Genomic DNA, 27,058 nt, shown 5'->3' with positions numbered 1-27,058 from the left:
GACACTGAACCCCGAGAGCAACCGAGCCCGACACTGAACCCCGAGAGCGACCGAGCCCGACACTGAACCCCGAGAACGAGACCAACACTGAACCCCGAGCGACCGAGCCCGACACTGAACCCCGAGAGCGACCGAGCCCGACACTGAACCCCGAGAGCGACCGAGCCCGACACTGAACCCCGAGAGCGACCGAGCCCGACACTGAACCCCGAGCCCGGCGGTGAACCCCGAGAGCGAGACCAACACTGAACCCCGAGAGCGACCGAGTCCGACACTGAACCCCGAGAGCGACCAAGCCCGACACTGAACCCCGAGAGCGAGACCAACACTGAACCCCGAGCGACCGAGCCCGACACTGAACCCCGAGAGCGACCGAGCCCGACACTGAACCCCGAGAGCGACCGAACAATGTTGGGGGTATACCAACAGCCAGCGGGAGATAGAGGAGCAGATAGGTAGACAGATTTTGGAAAAGAGTAAAAACAACAGGGTTGTGGTGATGGGAGACTTCAACTTCCCCAATATTGACTGGGACTCACTTAGTGCCAGGGGCTTAGACGGGGCGGAGTTTGTAAGGAGCATCCAGGAGGGCTTCTTAAAACAATATGTAAACAGTCCAACTAGGGAAGGGGCAGTACTGGACCTGGTATTGGGGAATGAGCCCGGCCAGGTGGTAGATGTTTCAGTAGGGGAGCATTTCGGTAACAGTGACCACAATTCAGTAAGTTTTAAAGTACTGGTGGACAAGGATAAGAGTGGTCCGAGGATGAATGTGCTAAATTGGGGGAAGGCTAATTATGACAATATTAGGCGGGAACTGAAGAACATAGATTGGGGGCGGATGTTTGAGGGCAAATCAACATCTGACATGTGGGAGGCTTTCAAGTGTCAGTTGAAAGGAATACAGGACAGGCATGTTCCTGTGAGGAAGAAAGATAAATACGGCAATTTTCGGGAACCTTGGATGACGAGTGATATTGTAGGCCTCGTCAAAAAGAAAAAGGAGGCATTTGTCAGGGCTAAAAGGCTGGGAACAGACGAAGCCTGTGTGGCATATAAGGAAAGTAGGAAGGAACTTAAGCAAGGAGTCAGGAGGGCTAGAAGGGGTCATGAAAAGTCATTGGCAAATAGGGTTAAGGAAAATCCCAAAGCTTTTTACACGTACATAAAAAGCAAGAGGGTAGCCAGGGAAAGGGTTGGCCCACTGAAGGATAGGCAAGGGAATCTATGTGTGGAGCCAGAGGAAATGGGCGAGGTACTAAATGAATACTTTGCATCAGTATTCACCAAAGAGAAGGAATTGGTAGATGTTGAGTCTGGAGAAGGGGGTGTAGATAGCCTGTGTCACATTGTGATCCAAAAAGACGAGGTGTTGGGTGTCTTAAAAAATATTAAGGTAGATAAGTCCCCAGGGCCTGATGGGATCTACCCCAGAATACTGAAGGAGGCTGGAGAGGAAATTGCTGAGGCCTTGACAGAAATCTTTGGATCCTCGCTGTCTTCAGGGGATGTCCCGGAGGACTGGAGAATAGCCAATGTTGCTCCTCTGTTTAAGAAGGGTAGCAAGGATAATCCCGGGAACTACAGGCCGGTGAGCCTTACTTCAGTGGTAGGGAAATTACTGGAGAGAATTCTTCGAGACAGGATCTACTCCCATTTGGAAGCAAATGGACGTATTAGTGAGAGGCAGCACGGTTTTGTGAAGGGGAGGTCGTGTCTCACTAACTTGATAGAGTTTTTCGAGGAGGTCACTAAGATGATTGATGCAGGTAGGGCAGTAGATGTTGTCTATATGGACTTCAGTAAGGCCTTTGACAAGGTCCCTCATGGTAGACTAGTACAAAAGGTGAAGTCACACGGGATCAGGGGTGAACTGGCAAGGTGGATACAGAACTGGCTAGGCCATAGAAGGCAGAGGGTAGCAATGGAGGGATGCTTTTCTAATTGGAGGGCTGTGACCAGTGGTGTTCCACAGGGATCAGTGCTGGGACCTTTGCTCTTTGTAGTATATATAAATGATTTGGAGGAAAATGTAACTGGTCTGATTAGTAAGTTTGCAGACGACACAAAGGTTGGTGGAATTGCGGATAGCGATGAGGACTGTCTGAGGTTACAGCAGGATTTAGATTGTCTGGAGACTTGGGCGGAGAGATGGCAGATGGAGTTTAATCCGGACAAATGTGAGGTAATGCATTTTGGAAGGGCTAATGCAGGTAGGGAATATACAGTGAATGGTAGAACCCTCAAGAGTATTGAAAGTCAAAGAGATCTAGGAGTACAGGTCCACAGGTCATTGAAAGGGGCAACACAGGTGGAGAAGGTAGTCAAGAAGGCATACGGCATGCTTGCCTTCATTGGCCGGGGCATTGAGTATAAGAATTGGCAAGTCATGTTGCAGCTGTATAGAACCTTAGTTAGGCCACACTTGGAGTATAGTGTTCAATTCTGGTCGCCACACTACCAGAAGGATGTGGAGGCTTTAGAGAGGGTGCAGAAGAGATTTACCAGAATGTTGCCTGGTATGGAGGGCATAAGCTATGAGGAGCGATTGAATAAACTCGGTTTGTTCTCTCTGGAACGAAGGAGGTTGAGGGGCGACCTGATAGAGGTATACAAAATTATGAGGGGCATAGACAGAGTGGATAGTCAGAGGCTTTTCCCCAGGGTAGAGGGGTCAATTACTAGGGGGCATAGGTTTAAGGTGAGAGGGGCAAGGTTTAGAGTAGATGTACGAGGCAAGTTTTTTACGCAGAGGGTAGTGGGTGCCTGGAACTCACTACCGGAGGAGGTAGTGGAAGCAGGGACGATAGGGACATTTAAGGGGCATCTTGACAAATATATGAATAGGATGGGAATAGAAGGATACGGACCCAGGAAGTGTAGAAGATTGTAGTTGAGTCGGGCAGTATGGTCGGCACGGGCTTGGAGGGCCGAAGGGCCTGTTCCTGTGCTGTACATTTCTTTGTTCTTTTGTTCTTTGAGCCCGACACTGAACCCCGAGAGCGACCGAGCCCGACACTGAACCCCGAGAGCGACCGAGCCCGACAATGAACCCCGAGAGCGACCGAGCCCGACACTGAACCCCGAGAGCGACCGAGCCCGACACTGAACCCCGAGAGCGACCGAGCCCGACACTGAACCCCGAGAGCGACCGAGCCCGACACTGAACCCCGAGAGCGACCGAGCCCGACGGTGAACCCCGAGAGCGAGACTGACAGTGAACCCCGAGAGCGACCGAGGCCGACACTGAACCCCGAGAGCGACCGAGCCCGACACTGAACCCCGAGAGCGACCGGGCCCGACAGCTACGGAGTCTGAGAGTGACCGACCCCGAGAGTGACCGACCCCGAGAGCGACCGACCCCGAGAGCGACCGACCCCGAGAGCGACCGACCCCGAGAGCGACCGACCCCGAGAGCGACCGACCCCGAGAGCGACCGACCCCGAGAGCGACCGACCCCGAGAGCGACCGACCCCGAGAGCGACCGACCCCGAGAGCGACCGACCCCGAGAGCGACCGACCCCGAGAGCGACCGACCCCGAGAGCGACCGACCCCGAGAGCGACCGACCCCGAGAGCGACCGACCCCGAGAGCGACCGACCCCGAGAGCGACCGACCCCGAGAGCGACCGACCCCGAGAGCGACCGACCCCGAGAGCGACCGACCCCGAGAGCGACCGACCCCGAGAGTGACCTCTGAGAGCGCAAGAGAGGGGGTGAGGGAGAGAGAGGGCGCCGGGCGCCAGAGGGGGGGACGGGCGCCAGAGGGGGGGACGGGCGCCAGAGGGGGGGACGGGCGCCAGAGGGGGGGACGGGCGCCAGAGGGGGGGACGGGCGCCAGAGGGGGGGACGGGCGCCAGAGGGGGGGACGGGCGCCAGAGGGGGGGACGGGCGCCAGAGGGGGGGACGGGCGCCAGAGGGGGGACGGGCGCCAGAGGGGGGACGGGCGCCAGAGGGGGGGACGGGCGCCAGAGGGGGGGACGGGCGCCAGAGGGGGGGACGGGCGCCAGAGGGGGGGACGGGCGCCAGAGGGGGGGACGGGCGCCAGAGGGGGGGACGGGCGCCAGAGGGGGGGACGGGCGCCAGAGGGGGGGACGGGCGCCAGAGGGGGGGACGGGCGCCAGAGGGGGGGACGGGCGCCAGAGGGGGGGGACGGGCGCCAGAGGGGGGGGACGGGCGCCAGAGGGGGGGGACGGGCGCCAGAGGGGGGGGGGGGCGCCAGAGGGGGGGGACGGGCGCCAGAGGGGGGGGACGGGCGCCAGAGGGGGGGGACGGGCGCCAGAGGGGGGGGACGGGCGCCAGAGGGGGGGGACGGGCGCCAGAGGGGGGGGGGGGCGCCAGAGGGGGGGGGACGGGCGCCAGAGGGGGGGGGGGGACGGGCGCCAGGGGGGGGGGACGGGCGCCAGAGGGGGGGGACGGGCGCCAGAGGGGGGGGACGGGCGCCAGAGGGGGGGGACGGGCGCCAGAGGGGGGGGACGGGCGCCAGAGGGGGGGGACGGGCGCCAGAGGGGGGGGACGGGCGCCAGAGGGGGGGGACGGGCGCCAGAGGGGGGGGACGGGCGCCAGAGGGGGGGGACGGGCGCCAGAGGGGGGGGACGGGCGCCAGAGGGGGGGGACGGGCGCCAGAGGGGGGGGACGGGCGCCAGAGGGGGGGGACGGGCGCCAGAGGGGGGGGACGGGCGCCAGAGGGGGGGGACGGGCGCCAGAGGGGGGGGACGGGCGCCAGAGGGGGGGGACGGGCGCCAGAGGGGGGGGGACGGGCGCCAGAGGGGGGGGACGGGCGCCAGAGGGGGGGGACGGGCGCCAGAGGGGGGGGACGGGCGCCAGAGGGGGGGGACGGGCGCCAGAGGGGGGGGACGGGCGCCAGAGGGGGGGGACGGGCGCCAGAGGGGGGGGACGGGCGCCAGAGGGGGGGGACGGGCGCCAGAGGGGGGGGACGGGCGCCAGAGGGGAGGGACGGGCGCCAGAGGGGGGGGACGGGCGCCAGAGGGGGGGGACGGGCGCCAGAGAGGGGGACGGGCGCCAGAGAGGGGGACGGGCGCCAGAGAGGGGGACGGGCGCCAGAGAGGGGGACGGGCCCCAGAGAGGGGGACGGGCCCCAGAGAGGGGGACGGGCCCCAGAGAAGGGGACGGGCCCCAGAGAAGGGGACGGGCCCCAGAGAAGGGGACGGGCCCCAGAGAGGGGGACGGGCGCCAGAGAGGGGGCGAGCGAGAGAGGGGGGGTGCGCGAGAGGGGGGGTGCGCGAGAGGGGGCGAGCGAGAGAGGGGGGGTGCGCGAGAGGGGGGGTGCGCGAGAGGGGGGGTGCGCGAGAGGGGGGGTGCGCGAGAGGGGGGGTGCGCGAGAGGGGGGGTGCGCGAGAGGGGGGGTGCGCGAGAGGGGGGGGTGCGCGAGAGGGGGGGTGCGCGAGAGGGGGGGTGCGCGAGAGGGGGGGTGCGCGAGAGGGGGGGTGCGCGAGAGGGGGGGTGCGCGAGAGGGGGGGTGCGCGAGAGGGGGGGTGCGCGAGAGGGGGGGTGCGCGAGAGGGGGGGTGCGCGAGAGGGGGGGTGCGCGAGAGGGGGGGGTGCGCGAGAGGGGGGGTGCGCGAGAGGGGGGGTGCGCGAGAGGGGGGGTGCGCGAGAGGGGGGGTGCGCGAGAGGGGGGGTGCGCGAGAGGGTCGTGCGCGAGAGGGTCGTGCGCGAGAGGGTCGTGCGCGAGAGGGTCGTGCGCGAGAGGGTCGTGCGCGAGAGGGTCGTGCGCGAGAGGGTCGTGCGCGAGAGGGTCGTGCGCGAGAGGGTCGTGCGCGAGAGGGTCGTGCGAGAGAGGGTCGTGCGAGAGAGGGTCGTGCGAGAGAGGGTCGTGCGAGAGAGGGTCGTGCGAGAGAGGGTCGTGCGAGAGAGGGTCGTGCGAGAGAGGGTCGTGCGAGAGAGGGTCGTGCGAGAGAGGGTCGTGCGAGAGAGGGTCGTGCGAGAGAGGGTCGTGCGAGAGAGGGTCGTGCGAGAGAGGGTCGTGCGAGAGAGGGTCGTGCGAGAGAGGGTCGTGCGAGAGAGGGCCGTGCGAGAGAGGGCCGTGCGAGAGAGGGCCGTGCGAGAGAGGGCCGTGCGAGAGAGGGCCGTGCGAGAGAGGGCCGTGCGAGAGAGGGCCGTGCGAGAGAGGGCCGTGCGAGAGAGGGCCGTGCGAGAGAGGGCCGTGCGAGAGAGGGCCGTGCGAGAGAGGGCCGTGCGAGAGAGGGCCGTGCGAGAGAGGGCCGTGCGAGAGAGGGTCGTGCGAGAGAGGGTCGTGCGAGAGAGGGTCGTGCGAGAGAGGGTCGTGCGAGAGAGGGTCGTGCGAGAGAGGGTCGTGCGAGAGAGGGTCGTGCGAGAGAGGGTCGTGCGAGAGAGGGTCGTGCGAGAGAGGGTCGTGCGAGAGAGGGTCGTGCGAGAGGGGGGGGCGAGCGAGAGGGGGGGGCGAGCGAGAGAGGGGGGGCGAGCGAGAGAGGGGGGGCGAGCGAGAGAGGGGGGGCGAGCGAGAGGGGGCGCGAGAGAGGGGGTGCGGGAGAGGGCGCGTGAGGGAGGGGGCGAGCGAGAGAGAGGTGGGCGAGCGAGAGAGAGAGGGGGCGAGCGAGAGAGAGGGGGGCGAGCGAGAGAGAGGGGGCGAGAGAGGGGGCGCGCGAGAGAGGGGGCGAGCGAGAGAGAGGGGGCGAGCGAGAGAGAGGGGGCGAGCGAGAGAGAGGGGGCGAGCGAGAGAGAGGGGGCGAGCGAGAGAGAGGGCGAGCGAGAGAGAGGGCGAGCGAGAGAGAGGGCGAGCGAGAGAGAGGGCGAGCGAGAGAGAGGGCGAGCGAGAGAGAGGGGGCGAGCAAGAGAGAGGGGGCGAGCAAGAGAGAGGGGGCGAGCAAGAGAGGGGGCGAGCAAGAGAGGGGGCGAGCGAGAGAGAGGGGGCGAGCGAGAGAGAGGGGGCGAGCGAGAGGGGGCGAGCGAGAGAGAGGGGGCGAGCGAGAGAGAGGGGGCGAGCGAGAGAGAGGGGGCGAGCGAGAGAGAGGGGGCGAGCGAGAGAGAGGGGGCGAGCGAGAGAGAGGGGGCGAGCAAGAGAGGGGGCGAGGGGGCGAGAAAGGGGGCGAGAGAGAGGGGGTGAGCGAGAGAGAGGGGGGGCGAGCGAGAGAGAGAGGGGGGGGGCGAGCGATAGAGGGGGCGCGCGAGAGAGAGGGGGCACGCGAGAGAGAGGGGGCGCGCGAGAGAGAGGGGGCGCGCGAGAGAGAGGGGGCGCGCGAGAGGGGGCGAGAGAGGGAGAGAGAGACGGGGCTTGAGAGAGGGAAAGGGGGCGAGAGAGCGAGAGAGAGGGGGGCGTGTGAGAGAGGTAGCTGGCGAGAGAGCGAGAAAAAGAGGGCGCGATAGAGGGGGCGGCGATGAGAGGGGGCGAGCGAGAGAAAGAGGGGGCGAGAGAGAGGGGGCGCATGAGAGCGGGGGCAAGAGAGAGAGAGAGGGGGGTGCGCGAGAGAGGAAGCATGCGAGAGAGAGGGAGCGTGAGAGAAAGAGCGCGCGAGAGAGGGACCATGAGAGAGAGGGGGCCAGTGAGATAGAGGGGGCGCGAGAGAGAGAGCGCGAGAGGGAGCTTGAGAGAGAGAGAGGGGGCATGACAGCGAGAGGGGGGTGTTTGATGACTCAACCACAATTGCTGTGGATCTGGAATCAAACCGGGTAAGAATTGCAGATTTCCTTCTCTAAAGGGATCGTCGACATTGGTTTCATTGTCATCATTTCACTGTTGATTCCAGATTTCTTTTCAATCCATTGAGCTCCAATCACCAAAAGATACGTCCAAATTGTTCGACCAGTTCCGGAGGCAGTGGGACCCGCCGGATCGGGCTAATCTCTGGTAGGTTGGGTAGAGATACCAGGCCGGGCCCTTGGAGAGGATAATCCATATCTGACATCCCAGAAAGTGATGGACTGTCTGCAATTAAAGATAAAGAAAAAGGTCAGGAAACCATCCCGCATGTGGGGGTCACCAGCACCCCACTGCTCCCGTGTCGTCTTGATTTTAATAATGCTCCGTGACTTGTTTTTCACCAATATTTTATGATCTCAGAGGGTCAGCCTCGAATAGGATCGAAGACACCATGATTGAAAACCATGATCAACAGTGTCAACTCTTTACACTGGGCTACGGGATCAAAGAAATGAGTCGGCCACCAGTGCTCTCGGGAGTCCAGCATTACAAAGATTCTTCTGGGAAAATAAATTCCTCCTCATCGCCATCTTAAATGGGAGAACTCCTATTTTTAAACTGTGCCCCTCTCCCCCATTACAGACTCCAACAGCAGCATCTACCCCCTCAGAATCTTACATGTTTCAATAAGGTGACCTCTCTTTCACCTTGTATTCATGGAAGAGTCTATGAATACTATTAAGGCAGAGGTGGGTAGATGCTTGGCAAGCAAAGGGCTGATAGGTTATTGCGGGGGTAGGAAGGAATCAGATTTGGAGTTACCATCAAATCAGCCATGATCTTATTAAATGTCAGAGCAGGTTTGAGGGGCAGAATGGCATCCTCCTGCTCCTTCTGCACATCTTCATCAGGACAATCACAAAAATTACAAACTGCAAAAGATCGACACAATTTATATGACAGAAGGGGGCTGGATTGGTTGGCAAGTCAACTCTGATTGGCTGAGACTTGCCATGGATAAAGCAATGGCAGCTCTCCAGCCCACGCTTCCAGATAATTTAAAAAAGGCAATACACTCAAATGTATTTCTTTTGTTGGGGTGAACAGGAACCTGTGTTTGAATATATGTCACTTTGAGTGCAAATGAGCCACACTATAAGCTGGACTGATGATCTTAAATTGGTTGTTAGTAGTTACCTGCGCACTCAGTATTGTTCACTCAGTGCTGTCCAATCACAGAATCACATCAAATGTGAGACTTTTTAGGGGGGTTTGCAAGCTGTGCTCATGTCTGTACTTTGTCCATCACCAACAACCAAAGGAACACACTGATTGATTCAATCAGACAATCTTTATGACGTACAGCCTGCCTCCTTGGTATCACAGAATACAGTACAGAAGAGGCCCTTCGGCCCATCGAGTCTGCACCAATGCATGAAAGGCCCTGACCTGTCTTCCTAATCCCATTTGCCAAAACTTGGCCCACAGCCTTGAATTTTATGATGTGCCAAGTGCTCATCCAGGAGTTTTTTAAAGGATGTGAGGCAACCTGCTTCTACCCCCCTCCCAGCCGTGTGTTCCAGACCGTCACCACCCTCTGGGTAAACAGGGTTTTCCCTCAAATCCCACCTAAACCTCCCACCCCTCACCTTGAGTTTGTGTCCCTCGTAACTGACCTTTCAACTAAGGGAAACAGCTGCTCCCTATCCACCCTGTCTGTGTCCCTCACACCAGAACTGAAATTCATACATGACACTGCTCCTTTGTGTGGTCAGTAGAATATCTTTTTGGACTGATGGCAGCAAGTTAGGGTTAGGGTTAGTGAAACGACTTGCTTAACGTTCTGATTGAATTTTAGATACTTTGCCTTTCCAGGGAAATGTGACTGGGAACTTCCCAGGTCCGAATGGTCCCTTTGGCATATTTACAATACACACTGATCGACCAGAATAGACATTGCTCCAAACGACAGCTTTGATGCATTTGATTTCTGCATCAAGCTTGCAAGGAGTGTGAATGGCTGGAAGCATTTAAACGGTGATATACAAATCCCAACGTGTATATTGAGTGGAGAAGGCAGGTTGGCAAGTGCAGAACCCATCAAGGAACAGAACACATTGATTTTGAGTGACTTTGATTGTCTCTGGAAAGGTCCCAGTGGATAGGAAAAATGAAGTTGAGGATAGGCTTGAGTTTTAGCTGGAGCACAGAAGACCGAGGACGACCTGATTGAGGTGTACAAGACATGTGGATAGAAGGCAGTTGTTCCCCTTAGTTGAAGATATCAAGGGGGCAGAATTTTAAGGCGAAAGGCAGGGGTTTTGGAGGGGGTTGAAGGAAAGATTGTATCAGCCATTGCCTTGCAGAGTAGTTGAGGCAGGAAGCCTCACAATCTTTAGAAAGTACTTGTGAGTGCACCTGAAATATCAGAACATTAAAGGCTCTGGGTCTCGGGCTGGGAAGTGGAAATAGTGAGATGAGAGTTTTCCTTTGTCAGTGTGGGCGTGGTGGTCCGAAGGGTGTCTATAATTCTATGTGTGATTCTATAATTCGAGAAGAGGCAAAGGGAAGAGCCAGGAAATTATAGGCCAGTGAGTCTCACTTCAGTGGTTGGAAAATAATTGGAAAAAATGCTGAGAGACAGAATTAATGTCCACTTAGAGGAGCATTGGTTAATCAGGGACAGTCAGCCTGGCTTTGATCAGCTCGAACAAATTTGATTGAGGTGGTGATTAGGTGTGAAGGTGCAGGCAATGTAGTTAACGGCAGCATTGTAGCACAGTGGTTAGCACTGTTGCTTCACAGCGCCAGGGTCCCAGGTTCGATACCAGGCTTGGGTCACTGTCTGCGGAGTCTGCGTGTTCTCCCCGTGTCTGCGTGGGTTTCCTCCGGATGCTCCGGTTTCCTCCCACAAGTCCTGAAAGATGTGCTTGTTGGGTGTATTGGACATTCTGAATTCTCCCTGTGTGTACCGAACAGGCGCCGGAATGTGGCGACAAGGGGATTTTTAAAGTAACTTCATTGCAGTGTTAATGTAAACTTACTTGTAACACTAATAAAGATTATTATTCATGGACTTCAGTAAGGCTTTTGACAAGGTCCCGCATGGGAGACTGATAAAGAAGATCTTTTGTTGACAAAACTTTTCTAGGCCTTTCTGAACACCTGGATTAGTCCCGGGGGACTGGAGGATTGCAAATTTCACGCCATTGTTTAATAAAGTGGTGCAGGATAACCCAGGAAACTACAGATCTGTCAGCTTGACATCAATAGTGGGAAAACTAGAGGTTTACAGCATGGAAATGCCCTTCGGCCCAACCTGTCCATGCTGCCCAGTTTTTAACCATTAACCTCGTCCCAATTGCCCACATTTGGCCCATATCCCTCTAGACACATCTTTCCCATATAACTGTCTAAATGCTTTTTAAAACACAAAATTGTACCCACCTCTACTACTGTCTCTGGCAGCTTGTTCCAGACACACACCACCCTCAGTGTGAAAATTTTGCCCCTCTGGTTTCTTCTGTATCTCTCCCCTCTCACCTTCAACCGATGCCCTCTAGTTTTAGACTCCCCTACCTTTGGGAAAACATGTCGACTATCTACCTGATCTATGCTCCTCATTAGTTGATAGACCTCTATAAGATCACCCCTAAGCCTCCTACGCTCCAAGGAATAGTCCCAGCCTATCCAGCGTCTCCTTATAACTCAGACCATCAAGTCCCGGTAGCAAAGGGAAAACGCTGGAAAATCTCAGCAGGTCTGGCAGAATCTGCAGGGAGAGAAAATAACTTTGTCAAAGGGTCATCTGGACTCGAAATGTTAGCTCTTTTCTCTCCCTACAGATGCTGCCAGACCTGCTGAGACTTTCCAGCATTTTCTCTTTGGTTTCAGATTCCAGCATCCGCAGTAATTTGATTTTATTTAAGTCCTGGTAGCATCCTAGTAAATCTCTTCTGCACTCTTTCTTGTTTAACAATATCCTTTCTATTATAGGGTGACCAGAACTGAACACAGTATTCCAAGTGTGGCCTTACTAATGTCTTGTACAACTTCAACAAGACGTCCCAACTCCTGTATTCAATATTCTGATCAATAAAACCTAGCATGCTGAATGCCTTCTTCACCACCCTGTCCACCTCTGACTCCACCTTCAAGGAGCTATGAGCCTGTACCCCTAGATCCTTGTTCTGTAACTCTCCCCAACTCCCTACCATTAACTGAATAGGTCCTGGCCTGATTTGATCGACCAAAATGCATCACCTCTCATTTATACAAATTAAACTCCATCTGCCATTGATCGGCCCACGGGCCCAATTGGTCAAGATCCTGTCGCAATCTTGTATAACCTTCTTCACTGTCCACAATGCCACTAATCTTGGTGTCATCTGCAAACTTACTAACCATGCCTCCTACATTCTCATCCAAATAATTAATATATATAACAAATAACAGTGGACCCAGCCCTGATTCCTGAGGCACACCGCTGGTCACAGGCTTCCCCATCACAACCACCCTTTGGCTTCGGTCGCCAAGCCAATTTTGTATCCAATTGGCTACCTCTTCCTGGATTCCGAGAGATTTAACCTTTTGCAACAACCTTCCATGTGGTACCTTGTCAAAGGCCTTGCTAAAGTCCATGTAGACAACGTTGACTGCACTGCCTTCATCTACCTTCTTGGTCACCCCCTCAAAAAAACTCATTCAAATTTGTGAGACATGATTTTCAACTCACAAAGCCATGCTGACTGCCCCGAATCAGTCCTTGCCTACTCCGTTACAGCAACCACATCCTTGCCCGGAACTTGGTGCGGTTGCTGTAATGGAGACTTGGTTAAAAAAGGGACAGGACTGCCAGCTAAATATTCCAGGATTTAGGTGTTTTAGGCGAGACAGGGAAGAAGGTCAACATCAATGGGAACAAAGTAGAAAGGGTCGAGAGTTCCAAGTTTTTAGGTATCCAGATTACCAATAAACTGTCCTGGTTCCCCCCATGCTGACACTATAGTTAAGAAAAGACTCTACTTTCTCAGAAGACTCAGGAAATTTGGCATTTCAGCTACGACCCTCACCAAATTCTACAGATGCACCATAGAAATCATTCTTTCTGGTTCTATGACAGCTTGGTATGGATCCTGCTCTGCCCAAGACCGCAGGAAACTACAAAAGGTTGTGAATGTAGCCAGTCCATCACGCAAACCAGCCTCCCATCCATGCTTTGGAAAGGCAGCCAGCAAAAGTTTGAGGTCACGTACCAACTGACTCAAGACCAGCTTCTTCCCTGCTGCCATCAGACTTTTACCTACCTCGTATTAAGTTGATCTTTTCTCTACATCTTGCTATAACTGTAACATTATATTCTGTAGTCTCTCCTTCCTTCCCTATGTACGGTATGCATTACTTGTATAGCATGAAAGAAAACAATATTTGTCACTGTATACTAATACATGTGACAAAAAAAAAGATAAAAGAGGTGGGGGAGTTGCAATACTGGTAAGAGAACATATTACAGCTGCACAGAGGGAGGACACCATGGAAGAACCAAGTAACAAGGCACTGTGGGTAGAGCTCAGCAACAGGAAGGGGGCAGTCACAATGATGGGGGTGTAAAACAAAAAAGAGTGGCTAAGATAAATATTGGTCCTTTAGAGGATGAGAAGGGAGATTTAATAATGGGAGATGAGGAAATGGCCGAGGAACTGAACAGGTTTTTTGGGTCGGTCTTCACAGTGGAAGACACAAATAACATGCCAGTGACTGATGGAAATGAGGCTATGACAGGTGAGGACCTTGAGAGGATTGTTATCACCAAGGAGGTAGTGATGGGCAAGCTAATGGGGCTAAAGGTAGACAAGTCTCCTGGCCCTGATGGAATGCATCCCAGAGTGCTAAAAGAGATGGCTAGGGAAATTGCAAATGCACTAGTGATAATTTACCAAAATTCATGAGACTCTGGGGTGGTCCCGGCGGATTGGAAATTAGCAAACGTGACACCACTGTTTAAAAAAGGAGGTAGGCAGAAAGCGGGTAATTATAGGCCAGTGAGCTTAACTTCGGTAGTAGGGAAGATGCTGGAATCTATCATCAAGGAAGAAATAGCGAGGCACCTGGATGGAAATTGTCCCATTGGGCAGACGCAGCATGGGTTCATAAAGGGCAGGTCGTGCCTAACTAATTTAGTGGAATGTTTTGAGGACATTAACAGTGCGGTAGATAACGGGGAGCCAATGGATGTGGTATATCTGGATTTACAGAAAGCCTTTGACAAGGTGCCACACAAAAGGTTACTGCATAAGATAAAGATGCATGGCATTAAGGAGAAAGTAGTAGCATGGATAGAGGATTGGTTAATTAATAGAAAGCAAAGAGTGGGGATTAATGGGTGTTTCTCTGGTTGGCAATCAGTAGCTAGTGGTGTCCCTCAGGGATCAGTGTTGGGCCCACAACTGTTCACAATTTACATCGATGATTTGGAGTTGGGGACCAAGGGCAATGTGTCCAAGTTTGCAGACGACACTAAGATAAGTGGTAAAGCAAAAAGTGCAGAGGATACTGGAAGTCTGCAGAGGGATTTGGATAGGCTAAGTGAATGGGCTAGGGTCTGGCAGATGGAATACAATGTTGACAAATGTGAGGTTATCCATTTTGGTCGGAATAACAGCAAAAGGGATTATTATTTAAATGATAAAATATTAGAACATGCTGCTGTGCAGAGAGACCTGGGTGTGCTAGTGCATGAGGCGCAAAAAGTTGGTTTACAGGTGCAACAGGTGATTAAGAAGGCAAATGGAATTTTGTCCTTCATTGCTAGAGGGATGGAGTTTAAGACTAGGGAGGTTATGCTGCAATTGTATAAGGTGTTAGTGAGGTCACACCTGGAGTATTGTGTTCAGTTTTGGTCTCCTTACTCGAGAAAGGACGTACTGGCACTGGAGGGTGTGCAGAGGAGATTCACTAGGTTAATCCCAGAGCTGAAGGGGTTGGATTACGAGGAGAGGTTGAGTAGACTGGGACTGTACTCGTTGGAATTTAGAAGGATGAGGGGGGATCTTATAGAAACATATAAGATTATGAAGGGAATAGATAGGATAGATGCGGGCAGGTTGTTTCCACTGGCGGGTGAAAGCAGAACTAGGAGGCATAGCCTCAAAATAAGGGGAAGTAGATTTAGGACTGAGTTTAGGAGGAACTTCTTCACCCAAAGGGTTGTGAATCTATGGAATTCCTTGCCCAGTGAAGCAGTAGAGGCTCCTTCATTAAATGTTTTTAAGATAAAGATAGATAGTTTTTTGAAGAATAAAGGGATTAAGGGTTATGGTGTTCGGGCCGGAAAGTGGAGCTGAGTCCACAAAAGATCAGCCATGATCTCATTGAATGGTGGAGCAGGCTTGAGGGGCCAGGTGGCCGACTCCTGCTCCTAGTTCTTATGTTCTATGTTCTTAGCAACAGACAGCATGGTTTTGTACGAGGGAGTAGGTGACAAAAATGATTGACGAGGGAAGGGCTGTGGATGTTGTCTACATGGACTTTAGTAAAGCAGTTGATAAGGTCCCTCATGGCAGGCTGGTGCAAAAGATTAGACTCAAGGGTGAACTAGCTGGATGGATCCAGAACTGGCTTGGCCACAGGAGAGGGTAGCAGTAGAAGGGTGCTTTTCCGAATGGAGATCTGTAACTAGTGGTATTCCGTAGGGATCAGTTCTGGGACCTCTGATCTTTGTAATATATATAAATGACTTGGAAGAAAACATAGTGGGTCTGATTAGCAAGTTTGCGGCTGATACCAAGATTGCAGGAGTTGCAGATAGTGGTGAAGATTGTCAGAGAATACAGCAGGATATGGATAGGCTGCAAAATTGGGCAGAGAAATGGCAAATAGAATTGAACCCGGACAAATGCGAAGAGATGGATTTTGGTCGATCCAATTCAGGTGGGGGCTATAAAATAAATGGCAGAACCATCAGGAGCAGAGACAGAGAGAGATCTGGGCGTGCAGGTCCACAGATCCTTAAAAGTGGCAGCACAGGTGGAAATGGTGGTAAAGAAAGCATATGGCATGCTTGCCTTTATAGGACGGGGTATCGAGTATAAAAGCTCAAACATTATGTTACAGGTATATAGAATGTTGGTTAGGCCACATTTGGAATACTGGGTCCAATTCTGGTCACTGCACGACCAGAAGAACATGGAGGCTTTGGAGAGAGTACAGAAAAAGATTTACCAGGATGTTGCCTTGTATGGAGGGTATTAGTTAATAATAATCGCTTATTGTCACAAGTAGGCTTCAAGGAAGTTACTGTGAAAAGCCCCTAGTTGCCACATTCCGGCGCCTGTTCGGGGAGGTCGGTATGAGAATTGAACCGTGCTGCTGCCTTGTTCTGCATTACAAGCCAGCTGTTTAACCCACTGTGCTAAACTATGAGGTATGAGGAGAGATTGAATGAACTGGGATTGTACGCCCTCGAGAGACGGAGGCTGAGGGGCGACCTGATAGAAGTTTATAAAATTATGAGGGGTATAGTGTAGTGTCTCCCACCCGCCCTCCTCCTCTAACCTAATAATAAAACCCATTGGTCTGAGGTAAGTACCATATTTTATTATATTATTATTATTTTTTATAAAAATTTAATTGTTAGCCAGATCTTGGTAGAAAGTAAGAGGAATGGCAGGGAAGGGAGTGCAATGTTCCTCCTGCAGGATGTTTGAGGTGAGGGATGCAGTTAGTGTCCCTGCTGATTTTACCTGCAGGAAGTGCTGCCATCTCCAGCTCCTCCAAGACCGAGTTAGGAACTGGAGCTGGAGTTGGAAGAACTTCAGATCATTCGGGAGGCAGAAGGGGTCATAGATAGCAGCTTCAGGAAATTGTTACACCAAAGATTGGAGATAGGTGGGTAACTGTAAGAGGGACTGGGAAAAAGCAGTCAGTGCAGGGATCCCCTGCGGTCGTTCCCCTGAGAAACAAGTATACCGCTTTGGATACTTGTGGGGGGGGGGACTTACCAGGGGTAAGCCATGGGGTACGGGCCTCTGGCACGGAGTCTGTCCCTGTTGCTCAGAAGGGAAGGGGGGAGAGGAGCAGAGCATTAGTAATTGGGGACTCTATAGTCAGGGGCACAGATAGGAGATTTTGTGGGAGCGTGAGAGACTCACGTTTGGTATGTTGCCTCCCAGGTGCAAGGGTACGTGATGTCTCGGATCGTGTTTTCTGGGTCCTTAGGGGAGAGGGGGAGCAGCCCCAAGTCGTGGTCCACATTGGCACTAACGACATAGGTAGGAAAGGGGACAAGGATGTCAGGCAGGCTTTCAGGGAGCTAGGATGGAAGCTCAGAACTAGAACAAACAGAGTTGTTATCTCTGGGTTGTTGCCCGTGCCATGTGATAGTGAGATGAGGAATAGGGAGAGAGAGCATTTAAACACGTGGCTACAGGGATGGTGCAGGCGGGAGGGATTCAGATTTCTGGATAACTGGGGCTCTTTCTGGGGAAGGTGGGACCTCTACAGACAGGATGGTCTACATCTGAACCTGAGGGGCACAAATATCCTGGGGGGGAGATTTGTTAGTGCTCTTTGGGGGGGTTTAAACTAATGCAGCAGGGGCATGGGAACCTGGATTGTAGTTTTAGGGTAAGGGAGAATGAGAGTATAGAGGTCAGGAGCACAGACTTGACGTCGCAGGAGGGGGCCAGTGTTCAGGTAGGTGGTTTGAAGTGTGTCTACTTCAATGCCAGGAGTATACGAAACAAGGTAGGGGAACTGGCAGCATGGGTTGGTACCTGGGACTTCGATGTTGTGGCCATTTCGGAGACATGGATAGAGCAGGGACAGGAATGGATGTTGCAGGTTCCGGGGTTTAGGTGTTTTAGTAAGCTCAGAGAAGGAGGCAAAAGAGGGGGAGGTGTGGCGCTGCTAGTCAAGAGCAGTATTACGGTGGCGGAGAGGATGCTAGATGGGGGCTCTTCTTCCGAGGTAGTATGGGCTGAAGTTAGAAACAGGAAAGGAGAGGTCACCCTGTTGGGAGTTTTTTATAGGCCTCCTAATAGTTCTAGGGATGTAGAGGAAAGGATGGCGAAGATGATTCTGGATATGAGCGAAAGTAACAGGGTAGTTATTATGGGAGACTTTAACTTTCCAAATATTGACTGGAAAAGATATAGTTCGAGTACAATAGATGGGTCGTTTTTTGTACAGTGTGTGCAGGAGGGTTTCCTGAAACAATATGTTGACAGGCCAACAAGAGGCGAGGCCACGTTGGATTTGGTTTTGGGTAATGAACCAGGCCAGGTGTTGGATTTGGAGGTAGGAGAGCACTTTGGGGACAGTGACCACAATTCGGTGACGTTTACGTTAATGATGGAAAGGGATAAGTATACACCGCAGGGCAAGAGTTATAGCTGGGGGAAGGGCAATTATTATGCCATTAGACGTGACTTGGGGGGGATAAGGTGGAGAAGTAGGCTGCAAGTGTTGGGCACACTGGATAAGTGGGGCTTGTTCAAGGATCAGCTACTGCGTGTTCTTGATAAGTATGTACCGGTCAGACAGGGAGGAAGGCGTCGAGCGAGGGAACCGTGGTTTACCAAGGAAGTGGAATCTCTTGTTAAGAGGAAGAAGGAGGCCTATGTGAAGATGAAGTGTGAAGTTTCGGTTGGGGCGATGGATAGTTACAAGGTAGCGAGGAAGGATCTAAAGAGAGAGCTAAGACGAGCAAGGAGGGGACATGAGAAGTATTTGGCAGGAAGGATCAAGGAAAACCCAAAAGCTTTCTATAGGTATGTCAGGAATAAGCGAATGACTAGGGAAAGAGTAGGACCAGTCAAGGACAGGGATGGGAAATTGTGTGTGGAGTCTGAAGAGATAGGCGAGATACTAAATGAATATTTTTCGTCAGTAATCACTCAGGAAAAAGATAATGTTGTGGAGGAGAATGCTGAGCCCCAGGCTAATAGAATAGATGGCATTGAGGTACGTAGGGAAGAGGTGTTGGCAATTCTGGACAGGCTGAAAATAGATAAGTCCCCGGGTCCTGATGGGATTTATCCTAGGATTCTCTGGGAGGCCAGGGAAGAGATTGCTGGACCTTTGGCTTTGATTTTTATGTCATCATTGGCTACAGGAATAGTGCCAGAGGACTGGAGGACAGCAAATGTGGTCCCTTTGTTCAAAAAGGGGAGCAGAGACAACCCCGGCAACTATAGACCGGTGAGCCTCACGTCTGTAGTGGGTAAAGTCTTGGAGGGGATTATAAGAGACAAGATTTATAATCATCTAGATAGGAATAATATGATCAGGGATAGTCAGCATGGTTTTGTGAAGGGTAGGTCATGCCTCACAAACCTTATTGAGTTCTTTGAGAAGGTGACTGAACAGGTAGACGAGGGTAGAGCAGTTGATGTGGTGTATATGGATTTCAGCAAAGCGTTTGATAAGGTTCCCCACGGTAGGCTATTGCAAAAAAATACGGAGGCTGGGGATTGAGGGTGATTTAGAGATGTGGATCAGAAATTGGCTAGCTGAAAGAAGACAGAGGGTGGTGGTTGATGGGAAATGTTCAGAATGGAGTACAGTCACAAGTGGAGTACCACAAGGATCTGTTCTGGGGCCGTTGCTGTTTGTCATTTTTATCAATGACCTAGAGGAAGGCGCAGAAGGGTGGGTGAGTAAATTTGCAGACGATACTAAAGTCGGTGGTGTTGTCGATAGTGTGGAAGGATGTAGCAGGTTACAGAGGGATATAGATAAGCTGCAGAGCTGGGCTGAGAGGTGGCAAATGGAGTTTAATGTAGAGATGTGTGAGGTGATTCACTTTGGAAGGAATAACAGGAATGCGGAATATTTGGCTAATGGTAAAGTTCTTGAAAGTGTGGATGAGCAGAGGGATCTAGGTGTCCATGTACATAGATCCCTGAAAGTTGCCACCCAGGTTGATAGGGTTGTGAAGAAGGCCTATGGAGTGTTGGCCTTTATTGGTAGAGGGATTGAGTTCCGGAGTCGGGAGGTCATGTTGCAGCTGTACAGAACTCTGGTACGGCCGCATTTGGAGTATTGCGTACAGTTCTGGTCATCGCATTATAGGAAGGACGTGGAGGCTTTGGAGCGGGTGCAGAGGAGATTTACCAGGATGTTGCCTGGTATGGAGGGAAAATCTTATGAGGAAAGGCTGATGGACTTGAGGTTGTTTTCGTTGGAGAGAAGAAGGTTAAGAGGAGACTTAATAGAGGCATACAAAATGATCAGGGGGTTGGATAGGGTGGACAGTGAGAGCCTTCTCCCGCGGATGGATATGGCTGGCACGAGGGGACATAGCTTTAAACTGAGGGGTAATAGATATAGGACGGAGGTCAGAGGTAGATTCTTACTGTAATTGGGGACACTGAGCAACTCCGACAGGTCTGGGTACAACCGATCATCAAGCAGGTGTTTGTCAATCAGTCGGCCCGCGTTCTCCAGCGAGTCGATCATCGCCGTCCCAGGACTGTTGGGGCAGATCACAGATGGCATCCTGGGACAAAGAGAGACGTGAAAGTCATCAGATACCAGTGGAGGTGTTCACCCTCTGTTCCTGTGGGTAAATGGTTCACTCTCTGTTCCTGTGGGTAGAGGATTCACCCTCTGTTCCTGTGGATCGAGGGTTCACTCTCTGTTCCTGTGGGTCGAGGGTTCACTCTCTGTTCCTGTGGGTCGAGGGTTCACCCTCTGTTCCTGTGGGTAGAGGGTTCACTCTCTGTTCCTGTGGGTAAAGGGTTCACTCTCTGTTCCTGTGGGTAAATGGTTCACTCTCTGTTCCTGTGGGTAGAGGATTCACCCTCTGTTCCTGTGGATCGAGGGTTCACTCTCTGTTCCTGTGGGTCGAGGGTTCACTCTCTGTTCCTGCGGGTAGAGGGTTTAATCTCTCTTCCCTCCTTCCCCGGTCTGGTTTTAGGGTTATTATTATACCCCCTCGTGCTCCCCTCTCGCCATTTCTAGATCTCGCTCCCGTAGGTTTTGTAAATTGGGTTTTCATAGCCGTAGTAATCGCTGCATTGCAGAATGAGGCCATGAGGCCCATCAAGTCTGCACCGGCTCGAAGAAAGAGGACCCGACCTACGCTCAGACCTCCACCCCATGCTCGTAACCCCATCCAACCCTTTTGGACACTAAGGGCAATTTATCACGGCCAATCCACCTAACCTGCACATCTTTGGACTGTGGGAGGAAACCGGAGCACCCGGAGGAAACCCACGCAGACACGGGGAGGATGTGCAGACTCCGCACAGACAGTGACCCAAGCCAGAATCGAACCTGGGACGCTGGCACTATGAAAACACAGTGATAACCACTGTGCTGCTCAGGGAGGTGGATCCTCCTCACTCTGTCTCTCCGGTTTGGGGTTTATCTGGGGTTTCTATAGGGTTTATCTGGGGTTTCTATAGGGTTTACCTGGGGTTTCTATAGGGTTTATCTGGGGTTTCTATAGGGTTTGTCTGGGGTTTCTAGAGGTTTTGTCTGGGGTTTCTATAGGGTTTATCTGGGGTTTCTAGAGGGTTTATCTGGGGTTTCTCTTTGGTTTATCTGGGGTTTCTATAGGGTTTGTCTGGGGTTTCTAGAGGTTTTGTCTGGGGTTTCTATAGGGTTTGTCTGGGGTTTCTATAGGGTTTATCTGGGGTTTCTAGAGGGTTTATCTGGGGTTTCTCTTTGGTTTATCTGGGGTTTCTATAGGGTTTATCTGGGGTTTCTATCGGGTTTATCTGGGGTTTCTATCGGGTTTACCTGGGGTTTCTATAGGGTTTATCTGGGGTTTCTATAGGGTTTATCTGGGGTTTCTGTAGGGTTTATCTGGGGTTTATGTAGGGTTTGTCTGGGGTTTCTATAGGGTTTATCTGGGGTTTCTATAGGGTTTGTCTGGGGTTTCTATAGGGTTTATCTGGGGTTTCTATAGGGTTTACCTGAGGTTTCTATAGGGTTTGTCTGGGGTTTCTATAGGGTTTGTCTGGGGTTTCTATAGGATTTACCTGGGGTTTCTATAGGGTTTACCTGGGGTTTCTATAGGGTTTACCTGGGGTTTGTCTGGGGTTTCTATAGGGTTTACCTGGGGTTTCTATAGGGTTTACCTGGGGTTTCTATAGGGTTTACCCGGGGTTTCTATAGGGGTTACCCGGGGTTTCTATAGGGTTTACCTGGGGTTTCTATAGGGTGTATCTGGGGTTTCAATAGGGTTTACCTGGGGTTTCTATAGGGTTTACCCGGGGTTTCTATAGGGTTTACCTGGGGTTTCTATAGGGTTTACCTGGGGTTTCTATAGGGTTTATCTGGGGTTTCTATAGGGTTTACCTGGGGTTTCTATAGGTTTATCTGGGGTTTCTATAGGGTTTACCCGGGGTTTCTATCGGGTTTACCTGGGGTTTCTATAGGGTTTACCTGGGGTTTCTATAGGGTTTATCTGGGGTTTCTATAGGGTTTACCCGGGGTTTCTATAGGGGTTATCTGGGGTTTCTATAGGGGTTATCTGGGGTTTCTATAGGGGTTATCTGGGGTTTCTATAGGGTTTATCTGGGGTTTCTATCGGGTTTACCTGGGGTTTCTATAGGGTTTATCTGGGGTTTCTATCGGGTTTACCTGGGGTTTCTATAGGGTTTACCTGGGGTTTCTATAGGGTGTATCTGGGGTTTCTATAGGGTTTACCTGGGGTTTCTATAGGGTTTCTCTGGGGTTTCTATAGGGTTTCTCTGGGGTTTCTATAGGGTTTCTCTGGGGTTTCTATAGGGTTTACCTGGGGTTTCTATAGGGTTTATCTGGGGTTTCTATCGGGTTTACCTGGGGTTTCTATAGGGTTTATCTGGGGTTTCTATCGGGTTTACCTGGGGTTTCTATAGGGTTTACCTGGGGTTTCTATAGGGTGTATCTGGGGTTTCTATAGGGTTTACCTGGGGTTTCTATAGGGTTTCTCTGGGGTTTCTATAGGGTTTCTCTGGGGTTTCTATAGGGTTTCTGTGGGGTTTCTATAGGGTTTACCCGGGGTTTCTATAGGGTTTACCCGGGGTTTCTATAGGGTTTCTCTGGGGTTTCTATAGGGTTTCTGTGGGGTTTCTTTAGGGTGTATCTGGGGTTTCTATAGGGTTTACCTGGGGTTTCTATAGGGTTTATCTGGGGTTTCTATCGGGTTTACCTGGGGTTTCTATAGGGTTTACCTGGGGTTTCTATAGGGTGTATCTGGGGTTTCTATAGGGTTTACCTGGGGTTTCTATAGGGTTTCTCTGGGGTTTCTATAGGGTTTCTCTGGGGTTTCTATAGGGTTTCTGTGGGGTTTCTATAGGGTTTACCCGGGGTTTCTATAGGGTTTACCCGGGGTTTCTATAGGGTTTACCCGGGGTTTCTATAGGGTTTCTCTGGGGTTTCTATAGGGTTTCTGTGGGGTTTCTTTAGGGTGTATCTGGGGTTTCTATAGGGTTTACCCGGGGTTTCTATAGGGTTTACCCGGGGTTTCTATAGGGTTTACCCGGGGTTTCTATAGGGTTTACCCGGGGTTTCTATAGGGTTTCTCTGGGGTTTCTATAGGGTTTCTGTGGGGTTTCTTTAGGGTGTATCTGGGGTTTCTATCGGGTTTACCTGGGGTTTCTATAGGGTTTACCTGGGGTTTCTATAGGGTTTCTCTGGGGTTTCTATAGGGTTTCTGTGGGGTTTCTATAGGGTTTACCCGGGGTTTCTATAGGGTTTACCCGGGGTTTCTATAGGGTTTACCCGGGGTTTCTATAGGGTTTCTCTGGGGTTTCTATAGGGTTTCTGTGGGGTTTCTTTAGGGTGTATCTGGGGTTTCTATAGGGTTTACCCGGGGTTTCTATAGGGTTTACCCGGGGTTTCTATAGGGTTTACCCGGGGTTTCTATAGGGTTTACCTGGGGTTTCTATAGGGTTTCTATAGGGTTTACCCGGGGTTTCTATAGGGTTTACTTGGTTTCTCTCCGGTTCCCGCTCAGATTCTCGCCGCGCGCTCGGGGTCAGCAGCCGCCAAAGAGCAAACGGGCGGAAACAAGAGGAGCCGCGACCGGCAGCGCCCCCTGTCCCCCGGAGGGAGCCTGTCGGAACCGTCACCCCCACACCATCACCGATTGGAAGGAGTGAGACCGGGTCCTCCGGGCCGGGGGGGCGCTGTACCGGGAGGAGCGCGACAGGTCCTCCGGGCCGGGGGGGCGCTGTAGCGGGAGGAGCGGGACAGGGTCCTCCGGGCCGGGGGGGCGCTGTAGCGGGAGGAGCGGGTCACGTGGTCCGGGGATGAGCGTCTGATTCGAAATAGAAACAACCCGGAGCCGGGGTCAGTGTGCGGGGGGGTCAGTGTGCGGGGGGAGGGGGGGGTCAGTGTGCGGGGGGGGGTCAGTGTGCGGGGGGGTCAGTGTGCGGGGGGAGGGTCAGTGTGCGGGGGGGGAGGGTCAGTGTGCGGGGGGGGTCAGTGTGCGGGGGGGGGGGAGGGTCAGTGTGCGGGGGGGGGGGGTCAGTGTGCGGGGGGGGTCAGTGTGCGGGGGGGGGGGAGGGTCAGTGTGCGGGGGGGGGAGGGTCAAGTGTGCGGGGGGGAGGGTCAGTGTGCGGGGGGGAGGGTCAGTGTGCGGGGGGGGTCAGTGTGCGGGGGGGGGGGGAGGGTCAGTGTGCGGGGGGGGAGGGTCAGTGTGCGGGGGGGGTCAGTGTGCGGGGGGGGGGGAGGGTCAGTGTGCGGGGGGAGGGTCAGTGTGCGGGGGGAGGGTCAGTGTGCGGGGGAGGGTCAGTGTGCGGGGGGGAGGGTCAGTGTGCGGGGGGAGGGTCAGTGTGCGGGGGGGGAGGGTCAGTGTGCGGGGGGAGGGTCAGTGTGCGGGGGGGAGGGTCAGTGTGCGGGGGGGAGGTCAGTGTGCGGGGGGGGGGGTCAGTGTGCGGGGGGGGGTCAGTGTGCGGGGGGGGTCAGTGTGCGGGGGGGGGAGGGTCAGTGTGCGGGGGGGGTCAGTGTGCGGGGGGGGGAGGGTCAGTGTGCGGGGGGGGTCAGTGTGCGGGGGAGGGTCAGTGTGCGGGGGGAGGGTCAGTGTGCGGGGGGGGGGTCAGTGTGCGGGGGGGGGTCAGTGTGCGGGGGGGGTCAGTGTGCGGGGGGGGGAGGGTCAGTGTGCGGGGGGGGTCAGTGTGCGGGGGAGGGTCAGTGTGCGGGGGGGAGGGTCAGTGTGCGGGGGGGGGGGTCAGTGTGCGGGGGGGGGGGTCAGTGTGCGGGGGGGGGAGGGTCAGTGTGCGGGGGGAGGGTCAGTGTGCGGGGGGGGGTCAGTGTGCGGGGGGGGGAGGGTCAGTGTGCGGGGGGGAGGGTCAGTGTGCGGGGGGAGGGTCAGTGTGCGGGGGGGGGGGTCAGTGTGCGGGGGGGGAGGGTCAGTGTGCGGGGGGAGGGTCAGTGTGCGGGGGGGGTCAGTGTGCGGGGGGGGGAGGGTCAGTGTGCGGGGGGGAGGGTCAGTGTGCGGGGGAGGGTGTCAGTGTGCGGGGGGAGGGTCAGTGTGCGGGGGAGGGTCAGTGTGCGGGGGGAGGGTCAGTGTGCGGGGGGGGGGGGTCAGTGTGCGGGGGGGGGGTCAGTGTGCGGGGGGGAGGGTCAGTGTGCGGGGGGAGGGTCAGTGTGCGGGGGGGGGTCAGTGTGCGGGGGGGGGGAGGGTCAGTGTGCGGGGGGGAGGGTCAGTGTGCGGGGGGAGGGTCAGTGTGCGGGGGGGGGGTCAGTGTGCGGGGGGGGGGTCAGTGTGCGGGGGGAGGGTCAGTGTGCGGGGGGGGGTCAGTGTGCGGGGGGAGGGTCAGTGTGCGGGGGGGGGGTCAGTGTGCGGGGGGGGAGGGTCAGTGTGCGGGTGGGGAGGGTCAGTGTGCGGGGGGGGGGGTCAGTGTGCGGGGGGGAGGGTCAGTGTGCGGGGGGGGGGGTCAGTGTGCGGGGGGGTCAGTGTGCGGGGGGGGGTCAGTGTGCGGGGGGGGGGGGTCAGTGTGCGGGGGGGAGGGTCAGTGTGCGGGGGGGGAGGGTCAGTGTGCGGGGGAGGGTCAGTGTGCGGGGGGGGGGGGTCAGTGTGCGGGGGGGGGTCAGTGTGCGGGGGGGGAGGGTCAGTGTGCGGGGGGAGGGTCAGTGTGCGGGGGGGAGGGTCAGTGTGCGGGGGGGGTCAGTGTGCGGGGGGGGAGGGTCAGTGTGCGGGGGGAGGGTCAGTGTGCGGGGGGGAGGGTCAGTGTGCGGGGGGGGGGGTCAGTGTGCGGGGGGGGGTCAGTGTGCGGGGGGGGGGTCAGTGTGCGGGGGGGGTCAGTGTGCGTGGGGGGGTCAGTGTGCGGGGGGGAGGGTCAGTGTGCGGGGGGAGGGGTCAGTGTGCGGGGGGGGGGTCAGTGTGCGGGGGGGGGGTCAGTGTGCGGGGGGGGGGTCAGTGTGCGGGGGGGAGGGTCAGTGTGCGGGGGGGGGTCAGTGTGCGGGGGAGGGTCAGTGTGCGGGGGAGGGGTCAGTGTGCGGGGGGGGGGGTCAGTGTGCGGGGGGGAGGGTCAGTGTGCGGGGGGGGGGTCAGTGTGCGGGGGGGGAGGGTCAGTGTGCGGGGGGAGGGTCAGTGTGCGGGGGAGGGTCAGTGTGCGGGGGGGGGGGTCAGTGTGCGGGGGGGGGTCAGTGTGCGGGGGGGGGTCAGTGTGCGGGGGGGGGTCAGTGTGCGGGGGGGGAGGGTCAGTGTGCGGGGGGGGGGGTCAGTGTGCGGGGGAGGGTCAGTGAGCGGGGGGGGAGGGTCAGTGTGCGGGGGAGGGTCAGTGTGCGGGGGGGGGGGTCAGTGTGCGGGGGGAGGGTCAGTGTGCGGGGGGGGAGGGTCAGTGTGCGGGGGAGGGTCAGTGTGCGGGGGGGGAGGGTCAGTGTGCGGGGGGAGGGTCAGTGTGCGGGGGGGGAGGGTCAGTGTGCGGGGAGGGTCAGTGTGCGGGGGGGGAGGGTCAGTGTGCGGGGGGGGGGGTCAGTGTGCGGGGGGGAGGGTCAGTGTGCGGGGGGGAGGGTCAGTGTGCGGGGGGGAGGGTCAGTGTGCGGGGGGGGGGGTCAGTGTGCGGGGGGGGGGGTCAGTGTGCGGGGGAGGGTCAGTGTGCGGGGGGGGGGGTCAGTGTGCGGGGGAGGGTCAGTGTGCGGGGGGGGGAGGGTCAGTGTGCGGGGGGGTCAGTGTGCGGGGGGGGAGGGTCAGTGTGCGGGGGGGGGTCAGTGTGCGGGGGGAGGGTCAGTGAGCGGGGGGGGAGGGTCAGTGTGCGGGGGGGAGGGTCAGTGTGCGGGGGGGGGGGTCAGTGTGCGGGGAGGGTCAGTGTGCGGGGGGGAGGGTCAGTGTGCGGGGGGGAGGGTCAGTGTGCGGGGGGGAGGGTCAGTGTGCGGGGGGGGAGGGTCAGTGTGCGGGGGGGAGGGTCAGTGTGCGGGGGGGGAGGGTCAGTGTGCGGGGGGGAGGGTCAGTGTGCGGGGGGGGGGGTCAGTGTGCGGGGGGAGGGTCAGTGTGCGGGGGG

The 27,058-nt window shown here is 55.5% G+C and overlaps 2 protein-coding genes across 5 annotated transcripts in view; one reads left to right on the top strand and one right to left on the bottom strand.

The window, feature by feature from the left end:
- Positions 1 to 23,683, bottom strand: part of nup155 (nucleoporin 155) — a 404,177-nt gene extending 380,494 nt beyond the window's left edge. Inside the window, exons 1-3 of one of the 4 annotated variants that reach the window (XM_072515568.1) lie at positions 23,543 to 23,683; positions 19,976 to 20,118; positions 7,767 to 7,904 (exon numbers count right to left, since the gene is read on the bottom strand). In XM_072515568.1, the coding sequence (XP_072371669.1) occupies positions 7,767 to 7,904; positions 19,976 to 20,117 (280 nt within the window). In that variant the 5' untranslated portion in view covers position 20,118; positions 23,543 to 23,683. Of the gene's footprint in view, positions 1 to 7,766; positions 7,905 to 19,975; positions 20,119 to 22,277; positions 22,297 to 23,487 lie in introns of those variants that run through there. The other 3 variants (XM_072515570.1, XM_072515569.1, XM_072515571.1) reach the window with 3 other exon arrangements.
- Positions 23,684 to 23,820: 137 nt separating this feature from the next.
- LOC140429043 (WD repeat-containing protein 70) overlaps positions 23,821 to 27,058 on the top strand; it is a 208,128-nt gene continuing 204,890 nt past the window's right edge. Inside the window, exon 1 of the mRNA XM_072515572.1 lies at positions 23,821 to 23,903. The gene's annotated coding sequence lies outside the window, so the exon portion shown is untranslated. The remainder of the gene's footprint in view (positions 23,904 to 27,058) is intronic.

The sequence above is a fragment of the Scyliorhinus torazame genome, chromosome 9, assembly GCF_047496885.1.
Source record: "Scyliorhinus torazame isolate Kashiwa2021f chromosome 9, sScyTor2.1, whole genome shotgun sequence".
Lineage (NCBI taxonomy): Eukaryota > Metazoa > Chordata > Chondrichthyes > Carcharhiniformes > Scyliorhinidae > Scyliorhinus > Scyliorhinus torazame.
The sequence above is the reverse complement of the archived record's forward strand: the minus strand, read 5'-3'. Positions and strand labels throughout refer to the sequence as shown.